Source organism: Leptopilina heterotoma, unplaced genomic scaffold (assembly GCF_015476425.1).
Source record: "Leptopilina heterotoma isolate Lh14 unplaced genomic scaffold, ASM1547642v1 Lhet_275, whole genome shotgun sequence".
NCBI classification, from domain to species: domain Eukaryota; kingdom Metazoa; phylum Arthropoda; class Insecta; order Hymenoptera; family Figitidae; genus Leptopilina; species Leptopilina heterotoma.
The window spans coordinates 1,593,349-1,605,184 of NW_025110983.1; the positions used below are offsets into that span (position 1 = coordinate 1,593,349).

Sequence of the window (11,836 nt, forward strand, 5' to 3'; positions counted from 1 at the left end):
AGCAATAAAAGAAAATGATTCTAATCATACAGGTTGGCAAACAACCAATTCGCGAGACAAACATCTACATGTACCTCTACTTTGTATTTTTCATCATCTTTGGATCGTTTTTTACACTTAATCTCTTTATCGGAGTTATCATCGACAATTTTAACGAGCAAAAGAAAAAGGCCGGCGGTTCACTCGAAATGTTCATGACTGAGGATCAGAAAAAGTACTACAACGCAATGAAAAAAATGGGTAGTAAAAAACCCCTAAAGGCCATACCACGTCCTAGGGTAAGTTTTTTTTACCATTTATTTTTTTATTATTATTTATTATTGTTACGTCGAACTATCCAAAAAATTATATTCACATGTGTTATTTTTATTACATTTTTTTGAATTAATTTTATAATTTGTTATTACCATTTTCGTTATTTATAATTATAATTTGTTATGTTAATTTGTTATGTTATTTGTTAATTATTTATAGTTATTACCATTGCTAAAGTTGTTATAATTTACTATTAACTTGTTATTACAATTCTGTTATTATTTATTATTATTTGTTATCATTTGTTATTGTTACAATTTTTTTTATTAATAATTGCTTGTTACGATGATATAATAACATTATATATTATTTATTATTGAGTAAAAAGGCTTGTGAGTCATGTTTTTTTTTTTTTTTTTTTTTTTTTTAATGAAAATATTTAAAAAATATTTTTCTTTTTTATTTCCAGTGGAGGCCACAGGCAATAGTGTTTGAAATTGTGACAGATAAGAAGTTCGATATGATAATTATGTTGTTCATCGGATTTAATATGTTGACCATGACAATGGACCATTATAAACAAACGGAGACGTTCAGCAGTGTGTTGGACTATCTTAATATGATATTCATTGTGATATTCACCAGCGAGTGTCTCATGAAGATATTTGCATTGCGCTATCATTACTTCAAGGAGCCGTGGAACCTCTTTGATTTTGTTGTTGTTATATTATCAATATTAGGTAATGTAGCGTAATGAACACACCAGCTGTATAATTCGAATGAAAGAAAAATAGAAAAAAAAAAATTTCACAATTAAATACCTGTTTAGCTTCAATAGATTTTTCTTTTCATTCTCTTAGCAAAAACTTTATTTGTTTACGTAATCTTTCCACACACAATTCTAATAGTTACGAAAATTTCTTTACATCTGCACGTTTAGTATCATTAGTTAAAAAAATAAAATAGAAAAAAAAGCAAACAGGTACGAAATTTCATACGAGTTGCAACAGCTGGTCTCTAAACATTACGTTATGTAGCCTTACATTGATGTGATTTTTAAATGTCTTAAAAAAATTTTCCATTTATTCCTTTCCTTTCCAAAAAAAAAAAATAAATTTTGTCAACATTTCACGATTTTGTGGCAATTAAAAAAAAATAAAAGCCACGAAATTGAGAATTTTTGACAAAATAAAAAAAAAAAATGGTACGATCGGTAAGATTTTTCAGAGAGGTTTGTTTTCAATTTAACGAAGCACTTTATAATTAACAAATTTTAGATCAGAAAGAATTTCTTATTTTTATTCTATCTATCTTAAATCAATTTTGATTATGCAATTAATTTTATTAATATGTTTAGAAGAAAAAATATTTTTTTATTTTTTTTATTTAGAGAGCAAAAAGAGATACACTTGTTTGGCTAATAGAGATATCTCAGAATGTTTAGAGGCATTAGTGACATTATCTGAGACATTTGAATTAGTCGAATAGTATAGAATTATTACTTTTCTTTTTTTAATTAAAAAAAAAAAATTATTTTGCGACACTTTTGCTTCATATATATACGGAATGGTAATCGAAAATTTTCTCTTATAAAGTAGAAGCAGAAAATGTAAACGTGATATTCGGTGACAAATGGGGGTAGAAGGGAACAAAATAGTGTTAAAGTAACGCTAAAAAATTAAAGTTAATGTATTTTTAACTTTAAAGTAACATTAAAAATAATCGCAAGAAACGTTGAATAAATACTAAAAAAGATAAAAGAAGCATTAAATTAGTGTTAAAGTAACGTTAAACTGATGTTAAAGTAAAATCAAAATAGTGTTAAATAACGTTAAAATAGTGTTAAATAACGATAAAGTAACTATAAAGTAACATCAAAATAGTGTTAAAGTAACGTTAAACTGGCGCTAAAGTAACGTCAAAATAGTGTTAAATAACGTTAAAGTAACGTTAAAATAGTATTGAATAACGATAAAGGAACGTTAAAGTAACTATAAAGTAACATCAAAGTAGTGTTAAATAACGTTAAAGTAACAGCAAAATAGTGTTAAAGTAACGTTAAACTGACTTTAAAGTAACATCAAAATAGTGTCAAATAACGTTAAAGTAACGTTAAAAAATGTTAAATAACGTTAAAGTAACGTCAAAATAGTGTTAAATAACATTAAATTAAAGTCAAAGTAGTGTTAAATAGCATTAAATTAACGACAAAATAGTGTCAAATAACGTTAAACTAACGTCAAAATAGTGTTACATGACGTTAAATTAATGATTACGTAACGTTAAAATAATAATAGAGTAAAGGTAAAATAATGTTAAAGTAAGGTAAAAATAACGTTAAGTTAATTTTTGATGTACCGTCAATTAAAAATTAAAGTATCACTGAAAGTCTTCAAAGTAACGTTAAAGTGACACTATAACAAGGCTAACGAACGGTTAAGTCAACGTTAAATGCAAAAAATGGTTAAAGCAACTTTAAAGCAGTGTTAAAATAACGTCAATTATCGATAAAATTCGTTTATTCAAGGTTAAAGTAACTATAAATTGTTCAAAGTAAAATTATAGTAATGTAAAAGTAGCGGTAACATTAAAGTTACAACAAATCAGTATCAAATAAACGCTGGGAAAACTTAAATTAGTGTTAAATTAATGTTAAAGTACCGTTAAAGAATTTTTAAAGTATCGTTAAAGTAACGCTAAAGGAATTTTAAAACGGTTTTTAATTAACGCTAAAGAAAGTTAAAGGAACGTTAAACTATTATTAAAGTAACGTTACAGCTACTTTAACACAACGTTAATAAATTATTGAATCAACTTTAAATCAAAGCAAAAAAAATATGGGGTGAATTTACCGTTAAAACGACGACACATCGATGTAGAACGTTTAAAAAAAATAGTTGAAAATCAGTGACATTTTTGAACGTTAAAACATTAACGCTAAAGAATCGTAAAACAACGTTATATTGATGTTAATGTAACATTAAATAATTATAAATATAACGTTACAGTATTATAAAAAGTAACGTTAAAATATTACTGAAGTATCGTTAAATTAACACTAAATTAACAAAAAATCAGGGTTAAAGAAACGTTTAAGTGACCATAAATTTAATAAATCATTAATTATTAATTTAATAACTTTAAAATAATATTAAATCTGAAACGTTCCGAAAAACGTTTAAAAACAGTTTAATTAACGCTAAAAAATGACATAAACTCAAAGAAGGTTAAAGTAACGCTAAAAAATTAAACAAAAATTTAAAAAACATAATCGACGTGAAAGTAATTTAAAAGAAAGTGAAAGTATTTTTAAAGGAATTTTAAAGTAACGTTAAAATAACGTTGAAGTAGCGTTAATATAACGTTAAAGTAACGTTAAAGTAACGTTAAAGTAACGTTAAAGTAACGCTGAAGTAATGTTTTAGTAACGTTAAAGTAAAGTTAAAGTAACGTTAAAGCAATGTTAAAGTAACGTTAAAAAATGTTAAGACAATTTTAAAGAAACGTTAAATTGTCACTAAATAAATTAAAGAAGCGTTAATAGTACTCTAAATCGTTAGTAAATAAACGCTTAATAAAGTTAAACAACGTTAAAGTAACGTTAAAGTAATTTAAAGCAAAGTTAAATCTCCGTTTGTCGCTGAAACATCACTAGTTCAAAGTATCCATTTTAATAAAAATTTTTTTCATCTCACACGGAAAACAAACCCTGAACACCACTTTTAAGATAATAAAAAAATACAATCCTACAAAACTTAAAAAAATTCCTAGAGCACGTAAACATTGTAAAAAAAAATTTGCATGTCCTTAATAATAGCATGCCTTAAAATATCCTTTTCTCTCTTTTTCTTAAAAAAAAAAACAAATAAATAAATTCCTATCTAATACTGCATGTGATTTAAACTATAATCTTTTTATCAAGAATACTAATAAATGTTCTCATCAATTTTTCTCTTAGGGTTGGTCCTGAGCGATATTATTGAAAAATATTTTGTATCTCCCACATTACTTCGTGTGGTGAGGGTAGCTAAAGTGGGTCGTGTTTTACGTCTCGTTAAAGGAGCCAAGGGAATTCGTACTCTACTTTTTGCATTGGCCATGTCATTGCCAGCGCTATTCAACATTTGCCTCTTACTATTTTTGGTGATGTTCATCTTTGCGATATTTGGAATGTCATTTTTCATGCACGTCAAGGACAAGAGTGGTCTCGATGACGTCTACAATTTCAAGACATTCGGACAGTCGATGATATTGCTGTTTCAAGTGAGTATTTTTTTTTTTGAAAGAAACTATTATTTTTATTTTAATATCACTATGACTTCACTTTGAATTTTTTTTCATTGGCATTTTTATATTCAGTATTGAAAAGTTCATTTTTTGATAAAACTGACACTAAAAGGGATTTGTTGATGTAGAGAATGCTACTGCGCATGTATTTGACCCATAGGGATCTACTGCGCAGGTATGTGCGCAGTAGATCACGGTGAGTCATATATATGCGCAGTAGATATCTTGGTTTAATACAGGCGCAAAGATCACTTTCAGTCATAAACATGCGCAGATCCCTTTTATAGCAACACAAATTAATTATTAATCACTTTTATCTTTACTTACTTTCACATTGATTTCAATACTAACTTTTACTTTTAAAAAATATAATTCTGGCTATAATTAACACTAAAAAGACTTGTTAAAACACAGAAAACTACTGTGCATGTATTTGACCTATAATGATCTACTGCGCATGTATTTGGACTTATAGGGATCCAGTGCGCATGTATTTGAACCAATAGGGATCTACTGCGCATGTAGTTGGACACATAGGGATATACGGAGCAAGTATTTTGACCCATAGCGATCTATTGCGCATGAACAAAATTCTAAATATGTGCAGTAGATCCTTGTAAGTCAAATATATGCGCAATAGATCTCAATGTACTTTATATTAAATTTTGAAAATTAATTCTGTCCTCAATTGACAATAAAAAGACTCGTTTTCACATAAGGAGCTACTGAGAATATATTTATATGGATCTATTGCGCATTTGTAGTACTTAATGCGCAATAAATCTCTTTGGATTTAATATATGCGCAGTAGATCTGCGTGAGTCAAATACATGTGCAATAGATCTCCCTGGATTCAATACATGTTCAGTATATCATTTTTGATTGTATATATGTGCAAGTGGTTTATGTGAATACTTCTATGCACTGTAGATCATTTGTTCCAGAAAAATTAAAGTAAAAATTATAATTTTGAATGGTAAATTTATTATACTAACTTATAAACAAACACATGAGCAGTAGATCTCTACGAATCAAAAACATGCGCAGTTGTTCTTATAACCTATAGGTGCTTGGTAAGTATAGATCTTGGTGTGCCAAAAATATGCGTAGTAGATCATTTTGGTCACATGGATGCGCAGTAGATCTCATTGAGTCAAATATATGAGCAGTAGATCTCTGTGGGTTAAACATATGCGCAGTAGATCTCTGTGTGTCAAACACATGCGCAGTAGATCTCTATGGGTCAAAAACATGCGCACGTGATCTCTATGTGTCAAACACATGCGCAGTAGATCTCTAAGAGTCTAAAACATGCGCAATTGTTTTCCACAGTTGTAATGCGTGCACATTTGATATTTTTTAATTTAATACCATCACTGTTGTTAACTTTAACCTTGATGTTGCTTCGCACTCTCACTTTCACTCACTTTAACATAATTTTGGCCCGGCAGATGTCAACATCAGCTGGCTGGAACGACGTATTGGACGGCATTATCAACGAAGAGGACTGTCAGGAGCCAAACAATGAAATTGGCTATCCGGGAAATTGTGGTTCATCAACAATTGGAATTGCCTATTTACTCTCCTATTTGGTGATTAGTTTTCTAATTGTCATCAATATGTACATTGCGGTTATTTTAGAGAATTATTCTCAAGCAACCGAGGACGTTCAAGAAGGTCTTACCGACGATGATTACGATATGTATTATGAGATATGGCAGCAATTTGATCCCGATGGTACGCAATATATTCGTTACGATCAATTATCAGAATTCTTGGACGTCCTTGAACCGCCATTACAAATACACAAGCCCAATAAATATAAGATTGTATCGATGGATATCCCAATATGTAAGGGTGACCTTATGTTTTGCGTTGATATCCTCGATGCTCTCACAAAAGACTTTTTCGCAAGAAAGGGCAATCCAATTGAGGAGACTGCCGAATTGGGCGAAGTGCAAACAAGACCCGATGAAGTTGGCTATGAACCAGTATCATCAACATTATGGCGACAACGTGAAGAATATTGCGCGCGTCTTATACAAAATGCATGGAGGAAGCATAAACAACAACGTCTCGGCGGTCCCAGTGAGGAAAGCGATGATCCCGATATGGATCCGCGCGTCAGACAAACGGCAGTGCTTGTCGAAAGTGATGGTTTCGTCACGAAAAATGGTCATCGTGTCGTTATTCATAGTCGTTCACCGAGCGTCACATCACGCACTGCCGATGTCTGATCCTCGTTACGCTATCCTCATTAAATTAAATTAAATTATTACCAAAAAAAAAATAAATCCGAGGTGATGAATCTAAATAAAAAATAATTTAAAAAAAACAAAAAAAAATTGAAATCAATCGCACGTGCGTTATGAACTACTTAACAGCCTTATAGTTGTATAATACAAAAAAAATAATAAAATTCCTCCAACGAGTTGCCTTTTTTATCGACTGCACGAGTGTGTCGATCGGAGTCGACCGTGTCCGAGGATGCACAACAAAACATACACACAACTTTGAAAAAAAATAAATAAAAACTCAGGCGATTCGTCGGAAATAAACGCGTGTACGGTTTTTTACTAACATCCGACCGAATTATACAAAAAAAAAATAAACAAAATCTTAATCAAAGTATCCAGCAGCCTCCTCTTCCCCAAAATAAACCCTCGCAAAAAATTACATATCTGTCGAATTGAGGTTTGAAAAAATTCTTTTTATTTTTTTCCTTTCATGTCCAGTGTGAATACCTAACCTAAGGATTTCATGTGCTTCCCCCTCAAAAACAAATTATGAAATCTGCCAAGCTTAGGTAATTTAACGATATATTTTTTTCAATTATAAGTTGATTGAAGAAACGAAAAACTGTTTGAAACTTCCTCTCTTGCAGTTTCTTTTCGTTTTTTTAAACAAAAAATTAATGCGCATGCGCTGTAGATCAGTGCTGGTAATACGCATGCGTTGTAGATCGATATTGGCAATGCGCATGCGTTATAGATCAATATTGGTAATGTGCATGCGTCATAGATCAATGTTTGTTATGCGTATGCGTCATAGATCATTGTTGGTTATGCGCACGCGTCATAGATCAATATTGGAAATGCGCATGCGTCATAGATCACTATTGGTAATGCGAATGCGTCATAGATTAATATTGGTAATGCGCATGAGTCGTAGATCAATATTAGTTCTGCGCATGCGTCATAGATCAATATTGGTATTGATATTTTACAAGCGCTTTGGATCAAGATTAGCAGTACGTATGCGCAGTAGATCAGTATTAATTAATATTGGCATATGCGCAATAGATCATTTAACTGACAATTAATACATGCGCGCTGGATCAGCTATTTCACAATTGTAATTGTCGCAAGTTCAGTATTGAGAAAAGCGCATGCGCAATAGATCAGTATTGATAATTTTTATGCGCAGTAGATCTCTAATCGTTAATAGTTGTGCGCAACTGAAAAAAATATCGTCAAAAGTGCGTTTTATTACTTTGCATCAAGAGTGTAAAAAAACGGTTGAACTTCCCCTAAAAAAAATTGTGAATCGTAATTATAGTCACAATTTATTTTTTACACTCTAAATTAATTCTATTTTGTAATATGAAAAAAAAATATTTTTTCTGTGAACAATTACAAATTTTAAAATTAGAAATTGACAATTGTCGCAAAAAATATGACGTATACCAATCTTCCCCTATAAACAAAAGCAAAATACGACATTGGTATTTTTTCAATTTTTTTTTGTTGCGATAATTGTCATTTCGAGAACTGGATATTTTGTTTTTAATTTTTAACGAATAGTCATTGATTGAATGAACAATTTAATGACATTCTGGCAAATTTTTTCAAATCCTCTTATTAGACTTTATTCATTTTTTTTTCATTATTTACAAAGTAAAAATAATTTCTTTCTTCTATTTTTTAAGAAATGAAAGAATGAAAAATGAGAAAAAAACTTTGTGTGACCTGATAAACGGAAAAAAAAATTTGTCGGTACAATCGAATTACATATACCTCAAATTTGGTGCAGCATTTTTTAATAGAATCGTGCAAAAAACAATTTTGTTTAAAAGAAAAAAAACGAAGAGATAAGAAGAAGAAGAAGAAGAAAAAAAATAAAGCATAAATTAAAAAATATTCGATTTGCATAAATTAGCTTTCTATAAAATCGCACTCTTCTTATTCTTGTGATTTATTAGCGTCGAAATACATAAATAAATAAATGAAAAAAAAAAATTCAACGTGTGTGCCTGTTTTATCCGAAAGAGTAAACGTGGTACCTGCGCGCTTGTCACGAGGCAGATAAAAGAAAAAAAATAAATCTAGCTTTTATTGTCAAAAAAGAGCAAGAAAGTGAAAAAAAAATTTTAATGGAAATTTTTGTCCGCGAATAATGGAGCCGCAACGACGTATTATCGTTCAACACGCTTATATAATAATAATACTAATAATAATTATAATATAATAATATAAATAAAAAAAGTCGTATCGAACTTGTTTCTTGATTTGTCATAGAAGGGGCGAAAACACAACTTTTATAACAAGAAAAAACAAAAATGTCCTTCCGTGATCCTAATCAATTTACGAAATTCAATTCTAGGTGAAATTGATATTTTTAGGGTCTTATTTACACGTGGAATGTTACTGCGCATGTATTTGATACATAGGGATCTACTGCGCATGTATAATACTCGACAAATGCGCAGTAGATCTTTTTGAGTAATATAGATGCGCAGTAGATCTCTATGCGTTGAATATATGCGTTGCAAACATGTATTGGATCCAAAAGTATGTTTGCGCATCTTATTGAAAAGATCTACTGCGCATGTGTAGTTTATGCGCAGTAGATCTTTATAATGAGATGCGCAAATATGCTTTAGGGTTAAATTTAGCATAGGCGTTCGCTTCTAACATATATACGATCGAAAGGGAACTACTGCGCATGTGTAGACTCAATATATGCGCTGTAGATCCTCGTGTGTTACACACATGCGTAGTAGATCTCCAAAGGTCCAAAGTAGATCTTTGTGGGTGTGAAATATGCGCAGTAGACTTCTGTGAATTTAAAACACGTACAATAGATCTCTGTGAGGCAAATAAATGCACAGTAGATCATTAAGGGTTAATTACATGCGCAGTAGATCTCTATGGGACAAATACATGCGCAGTAGATCTCTATTTGAAAAATACATGCGTAGAAGGTCTTTGTGAGAAAATAACGTGAGAAATATAATTCTTTAAAGATATAACAGTCGTAGTTGGGCTCTATAGGTCAAGGATATACGCACTAGATGATTGTAGTTTTAAAGAATGCGCAGTAGATCTCTGTGAGTGTAAGCCATACGCATTAGATCTTTGTGAGTGACATACAATGCACAATAGATCTCTGTGGATGAAATAAATGCGCCGTAGATCTCTATGGGTCATATACATGCGCAGAAGATCTCTCAAGGTCAAATATATGCGCCGTAGATCTCTATGGATCATATACATGCGCAGAAGACCTCTCAAGGTCAAATATATGCGCCGTAGATCTCTATGGGTCATATACATGCGCAGTAGATCTCTGCGTGTCAAAAACATGCGCAGTAGATCTCTGTGGGTCAAAAACATGCACAGTAGATCTCTGTGTGTCAAAAACATGCGCAGTAGATCTCTGTGTGTCAAATACATGCGCAGTAGTTCCCCGTGAGTCAAAAAACATGCGTCGTAGTTATCTGCGTTCTAAAACACGCCAATTGGATCACTATTCGTCAAATATACTTATAATAATTCTATCAAATCATTGAAATGCGCATTAATTCTACAAAAATCTCATTGAATCTGTAAATGAGAGTGAATTGAATTTCGTAATGAGTCAAGGACTCTTTCAGCGAGTGTCTCACCCGATTCCGCTTGCCTGCCGTCCCATTTTTTAAGCACCGCCTTTTTAAGTAGGTAATGTCCATTGTAAATCCTTACGCGCGTTTTAAAAATATAAAAAGAAGTGGGGAAAAAAAATAACTGAAACCACTGAGAGTAATGTCGGTTAATAAATGAAAACAATAAATGACGATGAGTAAACGAGGTTAATATTTAAATAAATAAATGACTAACGATAAAAATAAAACTTTATAAAATAAAAAAAATAACGCGATCCCATAAATCCTATTATATTGTCTATTTATAAAATGAACTTAATTGTAATTTTGAAAAAATCGTGTATTAACGATTTTTACCGTGAGAAATTAATTTATTCGAGAATGAATGCTTTATTTTTTTTAAATACTTTTTAATAGGGTAAATAAAAAAATTTTTTTAAAAAGTGTTTACCTTTGGCTTTTTGTGTCTAATTAATAAAGTTTGTGAAAGAATGTGATAAGTGAAAAAAAGTCGCTGATTATTTTTTTTTGCGGGTTAAATTATCTCACGGTCGGTTAATAATATTGAAGGCTTGGGGAAAAAATGTTATTAATGAATGTTACTGAAAAATGAATATATAAATGTTAAAAATATTTATTTAATTTTCAAATTTGTTGAAAAAACGATTTTCTTTTCTTTAAATTCAAATAATTTATCTGATTGCTGTTATTTTATTGTTACTGTAATAAAATAAATAGTATTGTTGGCGAAAGATTATAAAAAAAAATAAAATATACTTTATTACACGAAATTCCGTCAAGAATTTCGTTTTGTTATTAAAATGCGTGATACCAACAAAATATTTTTTTAACTTTTATTTATTTTTTTATTTCCTATTGTTAAAATTTTAAATGTGTGATATCCCCAACTCATAGTTTTAAAAATTTATTTTTTGCGAAAAATTTTTTTTTTTAATAATTTTTTGAAAAGAGGAAGAGGAGGCAATATGGATTTTGATTAAGAATAAAAAATATATACGAAAATGGATTAGTCGTGGGTCGTAGAAAGGAAAGGCATATGAAAGAAGGGGGAGATGTGTAATGCATTTAAAAAAAACGACAAAACAAAAAAAAAAGAAATGTTCATTACTTTAAGCTATAGAAAGCTCAAGCGACATGAAGAAAAAAAAATCATTGTAAATTACTCGTACAAAAAAAAATAATTCACTATCGGTGTCGAAATCCGCTTTTTCGAAGAATCTTAGAATGCCTGTCGAAAAGATCAATATTCACATACTTTTTCTACATAGTTTTTTGCATTTTCAATTCTCTCCACGGGCGCGATTCATTTTATGTGTCGAATAAAGAAAAAAAAATTAAATAAGTAAATAAATAAATAATAAATTTGTAAATCGTCAATTCGAAGGGCGATTTTCAAATTTAAATCAATTT

At 30.3% G+C, this 11,836-nt stretch overlaps 1 protein-coding gene across 17 annotated transcripts in view; it reads left to right on the top strand.

Moving 5' to 3' along the window:
* LOC122504024 (sodium channel protein para) overlaps positions 1-11,836 on the top strand; it is a 108,690-nt gene extending 96,854 nt beyond the window's left edge. For all 17 annotated transcript variants that reach the window (XM_043614848.1, XM_043614847.1, XM_043614849.1 and 14 more), the window contains 4 exons: positions 33-278; positions 725-995; positions 4,214-4,518; positions 5,994-11,836. In XM_043614848.1, the coding sequence (XP_043470783.1) occupies positions 33-278; positions 725-995; positions 4,214-4,518; positions 5,994-6,779 (1,608 nt within the window). In that variant the 3' untranslated portion in view covers positions 6,780-11,836. The remainder of the gene's footprint in view (positions 1-32; positions 279-724; positions 996-4,213; positions 4,519-5,993) is intronic.